Source organism: Notothenia rossii, assembly GCF_949606895.1.
Source record: "Notothenia rossii genome assembly, chromosome: 7".
Taxonomy (NCBI): domain Eukaryota; kingdom Metazoa; phylum Chordata; class Actinopteri; order Perciformes; family Nototheniidae; genus Notothenia; species Notothenia rossii.
Genome location: NC_136905.1, coordinates 76,422,528 through 76,440,209, shown reverse-complemented (window position 1 = coordinate 76,440,209; position 17,682 = coordinate 76,422,528). Strand labels below are relative to the sequence as shown.

Sequence of the window (17,682 nt, the reverse complement as noted above, 5' to 3'; positions counted from 1 at the left end):
AGAGGTTGCTCAAACTGTTGCCCTGTGAAAGAAACTATGAATCAAAAGTTAAACAAAAGACTATTTCTGATGACGTGAATGTAAATGTATGGATTTATGGAAGTGCAGCCAACAAAGAAAAGTTTTGTGTTTCTTGTGTCCTTTTTTTGCATTTTTTATTTCTTCTTCTTATAGTTTTATTTGTGTTATTTCATCTCCCTGTCTGTGGACCGTGTTGTTGTGTGGAGCGGTGACGTGAACGGTTAAGATAACAGTAAGGTCTCAGGTTTTATATACGTTTTATTAACAAAAAAACAATTGAATGAATAAGGTTATTATAAGATATTTTGTTATGTGTCTGCAGAAAAATAAACAAACCCTTTTTTCTGCATCTTCCTCATGCATCGCTTCACACAGTGACATCAGGGCTCCTAAATCTGCATTTAACTGGGCACAATGATTAAATAAATACAAGATTTAATGTTAAGTTGTCCTGCAGAATTTTTTTTTGTGTGTAAAAGGAAATTATTTTGCAGCCCTTCATGTTAAATATGAAACAAAAGCGTCCCCTCTGTATATGTTGCATGTACAGAAAAGGTTCCTGGATGAAATAGACAGACGTGTAAGCTTTTATTGTTTTAGACAGAACTGTATTCCTTTTATGGTGTCTAGAGATTAATAACAACAACATATTCAAATGTGAGTTGTTTTTACTTTCAAATGTCTCTGTAATTATGGAAAGGTTTGTCTGCAAACTGATTCTACTACACACTCTGCATTTGAAAAAACAGTCAAATTCACGATGCTTTACTGGGATTTGTTTACATAGCCTATGTATTATGGTGTGCAAGTTAAAGTTAGTGTGCCTCAAATAGTGGAGGATTTTTTCAGGATGTATTATATAAAAACGTCTATAATTATAACAATGTAGTTACATACGGTCATTTAACAAAAAAACAAACATATAAGGACTTTAATAAAATAGCATTTGCCAAGAAAACTGTTTCAGGTCTACAAAATTATTATAAATAATAATAAATGTATTATATTCAGTTTTAATTGTATTATTTTTAAAGTATGTTTTGGGTGTGTTTTTTTTTTTGAATTTATAATTTGTATCATTTATTTTGTCTTGTTTTTTAAATTCCTTTGATTATTTTTATAATTTATTCCTGGTTGACTTTTGGGTGGCATTGTAAAAACCAAAACCCTCGACTGAACCCAACGCACCACGTGATATCGGCTCTGTGCTGTCATTGGTCAAACCCCCTGTCAGTCATTCACAGAGGGTGTGTACCAGACAGGAGTTTGTGGCAGAAGGAGAAACAGCTGGTAGCAGCAAAAATGTCTGCGCTGCCTGATGGAAAGAAACTGGTCCGGAGCCCCAGCGGTCTGCGCATGGTGCCCGAAAACGGAGCCTTTCACAGCCCCTTCTCCCTGAACGAGCCGCAGTGGGTCCCCGATAAAGAGGTGAGGCAAGGCGGGGAGGATTTGTTTGACAGCGATTAGCTATCGGAGCTGCGAGAAGCTAGCTTGATGTTAAACACTGCTTTTCCGGTTGAGATTTTCAAAATAAACGCTTTGTTTGCAAACCTAACCACCGAGAACACGATGAAGCAAGATTAAAATGAGAGGGAATACTTAAATAAAAACATATACATGGTTCCTTATTATGTTATGCGTTGTAGCATAGCTTTCTAAACTTCCGAATTGTAGTTCAATAATATTTGTTAATGTTTTTATCCAATTTATTTGGTTATGCCTTTATTTTGAAGGTAAATCGTCCAATTACCCGGTGTCCTGTATGCTAACTGCGGCTAACTTAGCACGGCTGCTGGACATCGCAGTTGGCCCCGAGACTGGGCATTAACACGGCCATCCTGGCAGCTAACACACCCAGTTGGATCACCAGATGTGTATATGTCATATAAAAGCTTTCACCCCCAGTTATGAAGTTATATCATCATCAAAGTTAGAAATCACACGTGTTTCGATTGTTAGCTAACGGGTGTGTTCCCACTAGTCAAAGTGTAACTCCTGCTAAGCTAGTAGCTTTCTATCAGTGAAAGCTACTGCAAAAGGTTAAGAGAGACAAACAACAACTGTCTGTTAGCCCTGGTACTTTGACCTGATTTACATTGAACCACAGCCAATAAAGTTAATTATCTCTCTGCTGTTGATTGTTGTGCCAAACATGAATCTATTAACTGTGTTTAAATGGATAGATAGATAGATAGATCATTTTGTTACAGCAGCAATGTGTTCAGGTATTCAAATCTTTAAAACAATAAACAAAAGAGGCAATGCATGGTTATAATTGATTTAGAATAAGAATTATAATTATTTATTGACGTTAAAGTAGAAATGTAAAATAATAACAAAACTATGCGAGTGACAGTCCTGCATTTTGATTATTGTATAAGTAAAAACTCTCAAACATGTTTTTAAATCTGTAAATTGAGTTATAATCGCTATAATCGTTAGAATACTTTTTTGTTTTGCTGATGACTAAATGGTAAGACATCTTTTAAAAAAACAGTTAAAGTTGATTCTGCATGGCTCAGCATGTTGTGTAACATCCTGTTTTTTCCTCTTTCCTGTCTTCCAGTGTGCAAGATGTATGCAGTGTGACACCAAGTTTGACTTCATCAGAAGAAAGGTCTGTTTTAGTTTTTGCAAACACAGCCATGTCAACAAATCACAGCTTAATCTAATACATACAAAATAAGAATATGAGGCTTGTGAAGTGCTGTGAAGGGTTTTTATTCCCCCACTTGGCTTCTGTTAATTTATTTTGGCACACTGAGGGCTCTGTGGTGACTGTTTTTCCTGTAACTACTGACATAATAACACTCTATCTGTGCCTCTGCTTTTTCCACATCTCCATTACCATATTTTCCATAAAAAACGTTCTGTTTACAGCAAAATCAGTTCAGTAAGTCTTTTGCTGATACTTTTTAAACCTTTATAGCAACCTTTATTACTGTCTGCATTTGAACTAAACCATAAAAAAGAAGTCTAAATTACATTTATAGTTCTCTTGGTGTCTTTCAACAGCTGAAGAGGTTTAACTAAACATTTTCTAGTTTGCTTTCACTATCATCCGATGACCTCAGTTTCTTATAAGTGTCAGTGATTCACATTTTCTCAGGAAAGCTTCAGTTATTTTGATATTTCTTCACTTTCTGCTGACAGAACTCCTGTGTCTGCGTCAGTCAGACTCCTACAGAAAGGAACACATTTGTTTTTTTGTACTTCATTTGTTCTTATAACTTTCATTATATATGTCAATATACTGTATGACAATTAAAAGGTGATTTAATTTGAATCTTCAATTTTTCCTTTTCCATTCCTGTATAAGACAACTTTATAAAGTCCAAAGTCTGATCTGATTGAACCTTCAGTTCCGCCCTGAAATAAGTGTTGTGATGCAGATATAAGCATTAATTAATGCATTTATTAGTGAACTGAATAACCAAATGAAAATAAGGATAATTAAGGAACTTATTTCAAGTCGCTCTGGATAATAGCTTCATCCTAATGTGAAGTCAGCACAGGGAGTTATTTTATACACTTGATCCTAGTCAAAAGGCAGAGACACAATGTAGTTATTTTGTTAAACCTGCTACTTATCAGAACTATAATATGTTGTTTTAACACACTTTGTTATGTTTTTGTGTCAAGTTTAATGTGACTTGCACAGTATATTAGACATTCTCTTAACATTTAAACCAAATGTCTCCTCGTGTCCCTGCAGCACCACTGCCGGCGGTGCGGCCGGTGTTTCTGTGATAAGTGCTGCAGTAAGAAGGTGGCGCTGGCCCGGATGTGCTTCGTGGATCCGGTGCGGCAGTGCGCTCAGTGCAGCCTCGCCTCGCAGAAAGAGATGGAGTTCTACGACAAGCAGCTCAAAGTGCTTCTGGGAGGTGAGAAGACCAGCCGTAGATTATTAGTTTGTATCTGTGTCCTTCAGTCAGGGTTTGAAAGGTAGAAACTTTACAATTTTAATATGGTATGCGGACTCAAAAGAAAACTTGTTTTTTAGGTGGTGATACAAATCAAGAAAACACGTGCTATTTACCAGAATTTAATCTATTAATTAATATTTGAATTAATCAAAAATAATTGCAGGAAAATAGTGTATTATACTTTCAATACAAAGTTTCATATTTTAAATGCTTGTTTTATCTGAGCAGCTGTAAAAAACAAAAAACAAACTCAAAACATCCAGTTATAACTGTCGTACAAGTCAAAGTAAAACACTAAAACAGCTTTTTTGAATTTAAACCAACATTTTATTTTTTATTTTTAGGTTGCAAGTGACAATCAATTGTCAAAAGATTCCCCATCTCATTGATCAGTATACTAAAATGTTCAGCTGTTATTTATGCTGAAAAAATTAGAATGAAAAGTCTGACCTGAACGTCTGTTAGCAGCTTGTTATTGTTAAGTAAGTTTCAGTTACTGTTTCAAATGTGCGTATAAATAAAAAAAGTCTAAATTTAAAGTTAATTTTTTTTCGTGAACTCGAATAAAAGTAACTTAAAAACAGCATTAGAGGAGAGCTCACTGATTTAGTGTTTTGTTTTTTCCTCCGCTTGCTTTCTCACTTTATGACCCATTGACCTGAAACATGTCACATGACACACACGGTTACCGTTTAAACATATACAGGAAGCAGAAATACTATAAAAACCCTCTCTGAAATATGTTGCTGAGTGCCCTCCACTCTCCTGCCCTGCTAATGCAATGTGTTGGTGTTGTGGGTCATTGAGAGGCTATAAATACACAGCAGCAGCAGCTTGTGATAAAAAAATCCATCAGCAGACCGGAGCTGCAGCATGTCAGCCTCATGCCTTATTGATCATGGAGTTATCAATAGATCAGCAGAGAGGGAAACTTTATTTATTTATGTGGTGTCAAACAATTCAATGAAAATACAACATAATGAAGAGTAAAGAGGTCAGATAGAAGATCTAAATATGGAGGCGTGTGGCGCAGTGGGTTGTCCATAGGTGTTTGGATCAGGGGGTCACGGGTTCAAACCCCACTGCAGTCAGCATGTCGTTGTGTCCCTGAGACACTTCACCCCAAATTGCTCCTGTGGGGATTTCCCACAGTATTGTGTATGTAAGTCGCTTTGGATAAAAGCATGTAACATTTAATGTAAAATATGTTAATGGTTTAAAGATAAATATATATCAAATTTAAACATATTTCTTCATTTTACTGCAGTGTTGCAGAAGCTACATGTTCCCGTCTTTAAAGTTTACCACATGTGAACTTGTTCCTCTGATTTCAGGCGGCTCCTTTGTCGCCACTTTGGGAACGTCGGAGAAATCTGAAACCATGATGTGTCGCCTCTCCAACAACCACAGGTCAGCTTTTTAAAATCCTTAATTCAAAGAGCTAAAGATAACAACATCTTGCGTAAACAGATATTTCTCTTGAAGTATACAAAACAAGAATCACATGTGGATTTCAAGTGTAAATATCTTTATTTAACAAACTCCAGGTATTTGTTCATGGACGGCGAGAGTCACTTTGAGGTGGAGCTGTCTCGGATCTCCAGCATGCAGATTCTGACAGACGGGTCGAGTCCAGGAGGTGAGGCAAATGCAAATCGGATACATATAAATAAATATGTTCCATGTATGTTTGTTAATATGTTGTACTGCTGTTGGACTTGCCATGAGACAAAGTTAAAAGGTTTCTGCTTTTTCTATCCAAATTACTGAAAACGATTCCGTCATGTTTTTTTATTTTTCTTGATTGTTTTTCTTGAACTTAACTGAAAAATCTAATGATTAACACTTTTTTTCTCCAAACTAACCCGAACGAACTCTTTCTCCTCCGCTGGTTTTTGCTTCTTCTTCTTCTTCTTCTGGGCTCAGAGAGCGACATTCACACGTACACCAGCCTGCCGGACACTCAGTATCTCTCTGAAGGTTAGCGTTAGCGTTAGCTTCACTCCGGTGTCATCGTCGTCACTCCATGCTTCCTTTTTGTTTTTTCAGATCTAATTTCTCTTTTCTCATTCATATCTGCATGAAGCCGCATGCCATTGAAATAAAAGATACTAGGACTGTACTTTCCTTCTTTTTTATTTGTATTTAAAGCTGTTCTTGAGGTCTGTCTTTCCTGTATCATGACATCATCACCTCTGAAAAAAGAAACAAAAATTACTTGAAAGAAATCCTCAATTTGAATAAAAGGATTTATTGGTTTAAAAGAGTAATTTTTTCAATTAAATCAACTTTCTTTTTTATAAATATGAGGTTTTTTTTATTGGAGTTGTAGTTTGCTTAGCGAAGTTTTCATTGCAGCCTTTAAAAAAACGATATTACTATTTTTACGCCTCAAAAATGTACTTGGTGGAAAATAACACTCCAGTTATTCCCAAGCAGTGCGCATTGTTTGCCCAATAGCACGTGTGTCTCAGAGACTCATCATTCTTTGTTTGCTGCTTCATTTGATCTTGAAAGTTGTGTTTCTGTTGTGTTCATGCATTGATTTGTAATCCTTCATTTCATTTGTACTTTGTTTTGAATCCCCTGACATCTCTTTGTTTTTGCATCTGTTTGTTTGGCATGCAGTAATCACTATTAAAGGTGGGGTAGGTAAGTTTGAGAAACCGGCTCGAGATACACTTTTTGTTATATTCCATGGAATGCTCTTAACATCCCGATAGCAATGAATATCTGAAGTGCTTTGACAAAAGATCAATAACAAAATGTCATCTCTGGAAGCTGTAGTACTGTAAAAAGCACGACCAATCATCTGAGCCTGCCCTGCAAAAGTAACTGGATGGCCTACCTGCCTGTCAGCCTTCCATCTGTGCACAAACTTATCTCGTGCCCTCATTGGTCATGTGCGTGTTCGTGTCTGTTGGAGGAGGGGCTCTGTAAGGAAGTGGCAGATTTTTTCCGGCTGTGTATTTTCAAATTCTAGCGCACTCGAGCTGGTTTCTCCAAAATTACCTACCCCACCTTTAATAGTTATATGTTATTGAAGTGTTTAAGCTCATATCTTGACATTTTTTATAATTTGATTGTGTTTTGTCGAAACTAAACTTGTGTGTTTTTGAATGACACTAAAAGCTAGACACAGCTTTTGTGTACAGTTGTTAGAAAATGTCCTCTTTCCCAAAGTATGATTGAAGCAAGAAAAAAAACAGACTTGAAAATGGCAAGATAACTTTCTTTAAAATGTCATCCTGTCTGAAGAAATGTCATTGGTGTCTGATAGTTTTGAAGACAAAAGAATCTCAAGAGAGTGTGTGTGTGTGTGTGTGTGTGTGTGTGTGTGTGTGTGTGTGTGTGTGTGTGTGTGTGTGTGTGTGTGTGTGTGTGTGTGTGTGTGTGTGTGTGTGTGTGTGTGTGTGTGTGTGTGTGTGTGTGTGTGTGTGTGTGTGTGTGTGTGTGTGTGTGTGTGTGTGTGTGTGTGTGTGTGTGTGTGTGTGTGTGTGTGTGTGTGTGTGTGTGTGTGTGTGTGTGTGTGTGTGTGTGTGTGTGTGTGTGTGTGTGTGTGTGTGGCAGGATTGACGTCGCGGGCCAGTGGCATGCTGCTCCATTACAAGCCGATGGGCGCCCAGGATGCACAGCAGCTGAAGGTGGAGGCTGCGGACGACAGGAAGGCGGCCGCGCTGTGGCTCGCTGCCATGCACAAGGTAACACACACACGGGACACACACTCACACTGTCGAGGCAAAAACTATTTCTTTGTTTAATACAGTCTGATATTCCTGCTGACTTTGTGATTGGACTCATCACGTTATCAAAGACGTAATTACTACTAGGGCTGGACAATATTTCTTCCTTTCTTTATATGTTTGATTTTAAATAATATAATATTGTTATACGGCATACATGTTTTCTTTTTGGGGTTTTGAAGACTGCATTACAATAAAGTGTGTAATTTTCTTTACTTTACAAATTCACATTCAAAGGCTTTACTGTTCTATGCACAATAGCTACAGCGTAATCATAACAAGCATAAGTTCCGAGCTCCTCTAACAGTGCAACATAAAACATACTTAAGACATAGAGTAGTGCTGAAAAAAGCTGTATGTTATAATGGATAGTGTTTGTGGTAGCATGGCTCAGCTGTTCCTAATGCAAACACATCAGCATGAAGATTAAAACAAACCATTTGTTTGTTTAAATCAGTCTTATATATTCCTGCTATAGACTCATCACGTTATTAAAGACTAGTACTAGGGCTGGTCAATATTTCTTTATTTATTTATATGTTTAATTTAGTGATACAGCATAAATCTTGTCTTTTTCTTGGTTTTTAAAACTAATTACAATAAAGTGATTTAATTTATTTACTTTACAAATTCATACTCAAAGGCATTACTGTCATATGCACAATAGCTACAGCGTAATAATACAAATCCACAAAAACATACTTAAGGGTAGGCAATTCACTTCAGAAACACTTTTTGTTATATTCCATGGAATGCTCTTAACATCCCGATAGCAATGAATACATAAAATGCTTTGACAATAAATACATTAAAAGATGTCATCTGTGGATACCGTGGCGCTGTAAAAAGCACGACCAATCATCTGAGCCGGCCCGGCTAAAATAACTGGATGGCCTACCTGCCTGTCAGCCTTCCATCTGTGCACAAACTTATCTCTTGCCCTCATTGGTCATGTGCGCGTTTGTGTGTGTTGGAGGAGGGGCTCTGTAAGGAAGTCTGAAGGAAGGGGCAGATTTATTTCGGCTACGTACTTTCAAATTCTAGCGCACTCGAGCTGGTTTCTCCATTCTTACCTACCCTACCTTTTAGACATAAAATAGTGCCGAAAAAAGCTTTATTTTATATTGGCTAGCGTTTGTGGTGGCATGGCTCAGCTGTTCCTAATGCAAACACATTGAGACCGATTGAGACTAAAACAAACAGTAACAACTTGCCTCCGGTGCCCTCTTCAGGTCAAAATGTAAAGAAAGTGAGACTGACATTGTTTGCCTGTGTTGAGTCAAACTGCAGCTGTGGAGGTTTTTTCTATTTCCATCCTGCATTAACATGTTTTTTCTTATGTATTCCTCTCAGGCGGCCAAACTGCTGTATGAAGCTCGAGATCAGTGACCTTCAGACTGACCTTCAGACTGACCTTCAGACTGACCCTTCACACCCAAGTGTTTTCCCCCGGCTCCCCGGGTTTTGGTATTGTTTGCATTTTTGCTAACGCCATTTCTGATTCTGCCCTTTCCGTCTGATTCCTCATCGGTTCCTGATGCCAGTTCTTATCGTGGTGAATGTGCAAGAAATGTTTGTATGAAAAAAGAAAAACACTTTATTACCTCTATAACCAGAACTTTGTATATCATGTTTACCACAAACACGAGGATTGTTACTCTTATTTCTTCGATGCATTTTACATCTCAGAGTTGGATTTAATACATACATCAGGGCATACTGTTTTTCTACTTAAAAAAAGGAACAAACTGATGCAGGAAATACGCTCCCCAGTTTAACTGTTTATTTTGGGTTTCTTTTCTTCCTGTGTTTTGACTTTCTCAGATTTAAGAGTTATTTTTGTTCATCCTTAAATACTGACGGTTAAGCTTTTACATTATAACACACATGAATACCTTTCATAAAGTCAGAGATGCAGTAAAACTTCCGAGGCACAGTGTTTGTTTCAATAATAACTTTTTATGCTGCGGTTCATTTTACTTTTGGGTTTTAATTCCTGGAAGAAATGAAGATACACTTTATAGATTCTTGAAGGGATCATTTTTTTAATTATTTGATGTTGCTGACCCTTTTTCCACAGAGGTCAGATAAACAGCAACAAGTAGGGACCGAGGGTCTCAAAGGACCTTCAGCAGCTTGAAGACTCAAACAGATCTTCCAGACAAAGCATTGTCCGCGGCAGGTCAAAGGACAAACCCACCTTTTTAAAAACCCTTTAAGGAAGATAGAAAAGCACCCATGTGTGATGTGGGTTGCATTTCAGAGCCCAGAGTTTCCCATTTCCCCCCAAAAAGACCAGATAGAAGGAGTTATGGGAGTGAGTTATGGGAAATGCAGGATTGTCTAACTGACGCAGAAACATGAAGAAGCATATTGAGGAAACTTTAAGGATCAAACTTCCTGAAAAGCAAAGAACATCAGAGATTTATCCACAATTTTAAAGAGGGCTCTTTGTGGTTTCCCTGTAATGTGATACTGTAGGTTTTGGCATGTGAATGGTTCTGCGAAGGATAAAACCTCAACGTTTTACACATTGTACGTGATTGGCTAAGGGGCGGGACAACCGAGCCGGCCAGCTAACCAATCAGAGCAGACTGGGCTCTGGTTTCAGACAGAGGGTGAAAAGAGGTGCTGCAGCACAGCGATATGAGAAGAATAAATAGCTTTTAGAACTTTAAAGCATGGAGACATGTCGCAGTCGAGACACTAAATACAAATATGAACCTGAAAATGAGCGTAACATGAACCCTTTAATGAAAATGTTGAATTTCTCCTTTACGAGAACGGCTTCCATTTAAATTGACGCATACGTTCAGGTGACTTCTTTTTGTAATGTATATTATTACGTTTCTCTATGCTACATATATTTACAGATTAAAATCTTTAGGCATCGCTGTCTAAGGAGAGACTATTCACTGATTCTAGTGAAGCATAAACACACATAGTTTCATGTATTGGATTTTTGTACGAGCTATTTTGTTAACTACTTTAACACGAGGTGTGTGCACACTCACGTAATTCCCTTTGACCTTGCTCTAAACCAAGTCTGATTTTATTTTGATTTGTTATCGATGTCAAAGCCACAACCTCGGGATATGTGATCAACCAAAAGCTTCTTAGTCCTATAGCTGAGTTTGTTTGTTTGCTTCCAAAGACCTATTTTAAAAAACAATGTAGTTGAAAGTGGTGAGAGGATTTAGACCAGTGCAAAACAAAATGCCCTAATCAACTTTTACTATGTTAATATTTCTAGAACTTGGCCTAGTTTGTTCCTCTTGTGTGTTATCACCACATTTGACTCAGAGCTTTACACCCGTAACTATGAATACCGAGAAATCTTTGAAGATATTATTCTTCGATTTTTCACAAAATGTATCTGCGGCCACTCAGTTTATTCAAATGATGTAATTACCTCTGTAAAGCTTCCATCAGTTGGTTTGTGTTGAAGCCCCTTAATGCAGCAGGTTTATCTCAGCGTTCAAAATGTTCAGAGGACTTTTCATAATGCTGCTGCTTCAACATAAAAGCGTATAATGATGAGGGAAACGTGGCCCTGTTGGGAGAATAAAACGGTAACACATGAGAGACACAAACTACGGCTTCCTAAGTTAGATTTCACCTCCTAACAAATCAAAGAAATGCTGAATGGACATTTAAATTGACATGTCCTAACCCTAGTTGTCCCTGATGCCAATATGTGATGCTTTTTAGGTTTCAAAAACGATAAACATTGTTGGTGTTATGACAAAATCAAGAAGTGTAACTTTAACACATGTACAGTATATGAAAGATTACCTTAGCTCGTGCATGTGTTTGTGAATTTAGGAGTGTGTTCTTTATTGTAACTGAGTGTTATGACACAAAGCTAAAAACTGGACCTTGAGATAAGTATTTTTTTGTCAAAACACTTCAATTCACAAACACTTTAAATCTGTCTAAACACCCGAATAAACACTTGCATTATAAATATACGACTGCACATCAGTTTCTAACACTGTGCTTTATTAATCTGAGATTAAATCATATAAAATACTTAGTGTGCTGGTGTCTTCCCTGTTTTTATCTAATCATAAATCAACAAGTTAAAAGTTGTTTAACGGAGCACATCTTTGGGTTTGTTTGTTTTCCCCCTTCATGTCATTGATACCGAATGAAAACAACATTCTCCACCACCACGACTTTGTAACATAACGTTTATTTTTATACGCTGCTCACCTAAGAAATTAAATCACTAGTTGTTGCTTAGTTTGAGGCTTTTTTTAGAGCAGAGATTGAGGAACGTTTTGTGTGTTTGTTGTTGTTTGTGTCTTCCATTGTAGAGCTGTTTGTTATGAAGTACATGAGAGGGCTGCACAGCCACAAACTAAAATGATCATATATTCTTTTCCATTTTTTTTAGCCTCTTTGATTGAAGACTCAAATCATTTCCTTATTTAATGTCCTCTGCACCCAGCACTAATAAGATGCATGATCCCTTTATGTTAATTACAAACATCTCTAAATCACCATGGAAACCATGTTGTGCTCATTGGAAACTGATTATCTGGTAATTCTGCATGTTTTTTTACAACAGTTATAAATTGCAAAATCCCTTTCCTTCCAAGTTTGATCAGAAATACACAAACTTGCAATGAATTCCCGGATTTCTGCAGACACATTTAAAATAAATTATTGTTTTGCCCTTTATTTAAAGAACAGTTGCCCGAAGAAGATTGAGATATCTCATGATTGCTGAAATGCAGATATTTAATGGTTTATAAGTAAAATAAAATGGAGTTATCTGATGATCTTGTGCTTCTCTCTGTGCAGCCCTCGTTGGTTAAACATGAATGAAGTATATTTGTTTGAATGCGCTTTGTGTAACGTCACTACTTCGTACTCCTCAGCCAGTGTTTGTTCCTGCACTTTAAAGCTCACCCTGATTATTACAGCCCTTTTTTATCCCAGCGCTTCATTTTATTACACTGAAAACGCTTCTACACCTTTTGTTGGATTATTCTGTTGAGAATAAAATCAAGTGTTTATACATTTCTGGTGTCTGTTGTGTCATTTGGAAAACGGGATTCCTCTATAAACAAACAGACAGACTGAAGGGCGACACGTCTAAAAACGTATTGAATTCAGAACAATGATTCATGTGCATTTTTCATATTAGTATTTCTCATCAGTACTTTTACTGTAGGACATTTTGCACCAATATAAAACTGTATTTTTTGATGACTGTTTTGAAAAGAATGTCTTATAAATCACCCAACCTTGATAGCCTATTTTTAAATATACACAATATATTTTGTATGATTAAAATATCAAATGGTTTAAATTCAAAAAGAGATTTAAATTACACCAGAGGCCTCTCCAGCTCTTTGTCCTTTTGACAGATTCATGTGAATGTATTCTAGGTAAAGTGGGTTTTAAACAATAAATAATACATCATTCATAAACAAAATAATTATGGAAATGTACAAGCTTTGTATCAGAAGGACACTTTAAACAAACTACGTAACTTGCAGAGTGTAGTGTTGATTCTAGAATGTAAATATTTAATATTAACTTTTAATTGAATACATATACAGAAAAACAAAATCTCTTATTACTATTTGAATGTAATACATAGTTTGTATTTTTTTTTTACACAACAGTGACAAGATGATACAAGACACTACACACACAGGGTTGAGCAACGTAGAAAAACCACAAAATAAAAACAGTGACACACAAAATACAACTTTTAATAATCATTTTGAATAACCATTTTTAGCTGCTGACAAATATGACTTTATTTAGTCAACGTTTGAGATGCAACAACAGTTTTATTTCTCTATTCATATCACATACACAAATATAACCACGTTTACATTTAACTCATGCTTTTATTTTGAAGGACAGATTCTAGATCGCTCCTAAGGACTTCGTTCACTTTCATTTGTCGATCTTTAATATGTCCTAGTGACGCAGTTTTCTTTTCACCGTCTAAAAGGTAATGTAATGTATTATAATTTACTATATTAATCTGACTGTCAGTGTAATAGATGTGTTTTCATTATCTTTAAGTCCAACCATAAGAAACTTAAAAACGGGTCAGAATTGCGTTTTTGAAAGTCGTCAAAACACGGAACAGGTGAACAGGAGCGTCAGGCCTACTTGACCTTGAAAAAGGTATGCTAATTAACAAGCAAAAATAAATGCCGTTTTCATCATGAAACATGAAAACATGTCATGCTTTTCGTTGTTTTATGTATTATAAAAAGTGAATATCTGAGGTTCGTACTGACAATGCAAGCAATTGAATGACATCGCCTGACATTTGATTAACTTTTGCTTGATAATTAAATACATCTTTAGTTGGTTGCAGTCAGATAAATGTGCTTTGCAAGTTTTAAAAAGGTGTCAATCTAGCTTTGATTTCAGAATACAGACAGGAATACAAACTAAAAACTTTTATTTATTATTTTTTACTTCAGAATAAAATGTTGAAATGTTAAAAATGCACACTGCACTGTAAATTACGAAAGACATACAGGGGTGTTTTTATCTCTACAATATTACTTGGTTGTAACAAAAGTTAAAGAAACGTATTCCTTCCTCTGGATGTTGAGGACTTTAGTTGGACATTGATCACGCCAGAGACAAAAGTACCTAAGACCCAAGAAAATGACCCAAATTGATTAAACAGAGTTAAATAAAATAACCCAGCATTTTTTTTTTAGGATGAAGTAACTTTAATGTGACATGCACAAACTGTGAGTATTGTTGTTACTGCGTCCCTATTTACACTACCTTCTCTTTGTCATGCAGGTACAGGTAGAGGCTTGCAATGAGTCAGCTTGGGGAGATAAAGAGGTGGCTTCTTCCTCCTGAAACCTCTCTGGTTTGGATCCTGACAGCCAATGGACGCCCACAGGAGAGAGGCCTGAAGAAAGCATCCCCTGACCCCTTCTTTGCAGGGTCAGAAAACACTATCTTTGATTCAACCTCTGTTTTTGTTTTGTGAGCTCAAAGCTGCAGAAGAGCCAGAGTACCTGTAGACATTTTTTGTAGACATTTTTGAAGCGTAAATGCAATCCCCATAAGTAAACAGCTAAACATAACTATATACAAACTACTTAAACAGTAGGGAACAGAACACTGACTGAACTTCTCTGATGTCTTAGAGCAGGGGTCTGCAACCTTTTTGACCAAAATAGCCATTTTGCTCCTTTTTCCAAAACATTTTTTTGTCTGGAGCCGCAAAACAAATTTCATAGCTTGATAGCTAATAAAGTTGTATTTATTGTTATATCAGACAAAAACTACAGTTTTTTTGCATTTATTAGGCTATTTATTACGTTATATAAAACTGTTAACCTCTAATAATAAAACAAACAGCTCCTATAAGGAGAATTAAAAATAATACACAGGCCTACTTTAAAATAAATTAAACACAGCACTTGGGGAGTCCTCTGCCCATTTGAAGGAAAAAAAAACATTATTAAAATGGGCCCACTTTGAAATAAATAAAACATATAGCTGCACCCTAAAAAGAGTTAAAGGTAGGGTAGGTAAGAATGGAGAAACCAGCTCGAGTGCGCTAGAATTTGAAAATATACAACAAAAAAATCTGCCTCTTCCTTCAGACTTTCTTACAGAGTCCCTCCTCCAACACACACGAACGCGTGTCACAGTATCACCTCAAAATACAATATACGAAACATTTTCAACCATGCAACAAAATATAAATAGTCCTACAAATACTTTTATATTATTTCCTTCTGATTTTTGTCTAAGCTCAAGGGAGCCAGAGCAGAGGAGCAGAGGGCTTATGGGCCGCGGGTTGCCGACCCCTGTCTTAGAGTCTCTGTTTAACCAGCACTTGCTGCAGCCCGATGGTTTATAATCGAATGTTTTCTCTCTCTCTTGTCTACCTGAACCATTAGGCAAGTTCCCTTTCGGCAGAAGACACAGTCCATCAATATCCGCTATGATTTCTGAGAAGCATCGTCTGACATGTAAGATTTTTAATGAAACTAGAATGTATTTTCAATAAGTGCAAGGCCACAAATATATGTTTTACCGTACTTCATGCCAATTATTCTGAAATAATGTGATCAAATACATTTTTTTGTCTTTATCACCTAACCATTAAAAAATTGTTTGATTTATATTGATTAATATTACTATTAATAATTAATTATTATTTATTTATTAAAGATTATAATAGCGATAATAATATCATAATATTTGATTATACTTGACACACACACACACACACACACACACACACACACACACACACACACACACACACACACACACACACACACACACACACACACACACACACACAGATCACTGTATTGCCCTGTTTCTACTCATTCCACAATAATATCCTGATCATATGCCCACAATCTATACTACAGCATAGTAGTAGTAAAAAACAGTGCATACATACTATACTAAAGACATAAAAATAAATAAAATAGTGCAATTAAAGAGACATAATGATATAGTAAAATGCAGGAACACGAAATTAATATATACCTAAAGTAGAATAAGATGAACCAGAATTTAACATTAAATATTGTAGAGTAGAATAACTACATTTATTATCTTGGTATACAATTATATGATATGAATGTTTGTCCATATTGCCCTATACCACTTACAGCTTCAATGTAAGCACCTAATGTATACACTTTAAATACTGTACTGTGTTTTTTTATCAGGAAAGAGATGGAGGTGCTCCTGCTGCTTCGCTGCATAATGTCTGTTGCTGTTTCAAGTCGGAGGGTCAGCGTATATGGGTCAAAGTTTCTGTGGACCAAATAATGAACCCTTAATAGCTCCCGATGTGTGATTGTTTACCTCAGGGGTGTCCAACTTTTTTCACCGAAAGATATTCGAAGGGCTAGGCCCCTCAGTAGGGGTGGGATATATTGCCTCATAAGTTAAGTTATAAACCTTAGATTGCTTATTATAAGGGGAAATAGGAAGCGTATATTTCCAGCTTGTTATGCAAATAAGTATTGGGCTTTTTTTTTTATCAACTAAGGTATTTTAGAGAATGTTTTCAACTTTAATTGACGCAATTTATCTGAAAAGTGGGTATACTAACACATGAATACTACTGTGTTTTATTTGTTTACACATATATTTAAGAAGTACAATATAAGAAGAGTGCAAGTTTCAGGTGTGGGCCATGATCCAATATACTTTTTGTATTTGCTGAGGGCTAATTCAAAATGGAACGCAGTTGGCCCCCGGGCCGTAGTTTGGACACCCCTGGTTTACCTCCTTCTTTACAACCAGTACAAGAATGATTGTGGGTAATTGCTGACTTATGTTTCTTAAAAGTGCCTTATGGGTTGCAAAGCTATATTAATGGGATGCATTTTTTTAACCTACATTGTATTCCTGCCTCGACTTGACTAAAGAAATATGCCATAACACTAACATATCTTTTTCTGTAATCTGAACAAATTAAAGGAAATGTAACTTTAAACTTTGTTCATGTTGGAGCAATTTCTTGTTTCCATTTCTACGTTTCTGTCTAATAAGTGGTATGTGTTGGATTGCAATTTGTGAGCAAGATTAGGTCCATAAACTATTTTGTGCTCTAGTAAACATTTTAATAAAAAATTGCTTAATGACCACTTTCCTATGGTCCAATATAAAGAGGGGGGCCATACTTGTCCAGTGTAGTTATACAATGTTGCACTGGATTTGAGTCATTGGGTCTCATCGGTCTCATCACATGGAAGTTATTGAAAAAATCCAATAATTTGCTATATTTTTCAATAGAAATTTTAATTTAAAAAATGCATTACATTTTTCAGAAATTGTGTCACATAAGTCAAATTAATCAGATTTTTAAAAATTATTATTTTAACTAACATGAGACAGTTATCCTGCTGTATCCTGTGCAAACACGACAATTTAAATACCTTCACATTTAATAATTTTAAATAGATTGTATTTTAGTGTAACTTTATGATATTAGACTTAACTGTCAATTA

The 17,682-nt window shown here is 36.1% G+C and overlaps 1 protein-coding gene across 2 annotated transcripts; it reads left to right on the top strand.

The window, feature by feature from the left end:
- Nucleotides 1–1,260: 1,260 nt before the first annotated feature.
- Nucleotides 1,261–17,172, top strand: zfyve21 (zinc finger, FYVE domain containing 21). 2 transcript variants are annotated; one of them, XM_079692694.1, is made up of 11 exons: nt 1,261–1,449; nt 2,588–2,638; nt 3,737–3,905; nt 5,282–5,357; nt 5,495–5,586; nt 5,874–5,927; nt 7,518–7,648; nt 9,044–13,667; nt 14,486–14,635; nt 15,604–15,675; nt 16,393–17,172. In XM_079692694.1, exons 1-8 carry the CDS (start codon nt 1,324–1,326, stop codon nt 9,077–9,079), a joined length of 735 nt encoding a protein of 244 aa, XP_079548820.1. In that variant the 5' UTR covers nt 1,261–1,323; the 3' UTR covers nt 9,080–13,667; nt 14,486–14,635; nt 15,604–15,675; nt 16,393–17,172. The 2 variants fall into 2 exon arrangements, with proteins under 2 accessions (XP_079548820.1, XP_079548821.1); XM_079692695.1 differs by lacking the exon at nt 5,874–5,927.
- The last annotated feature ends 510 nt before the right edge of the window (nt 17,173–17,682 follow it).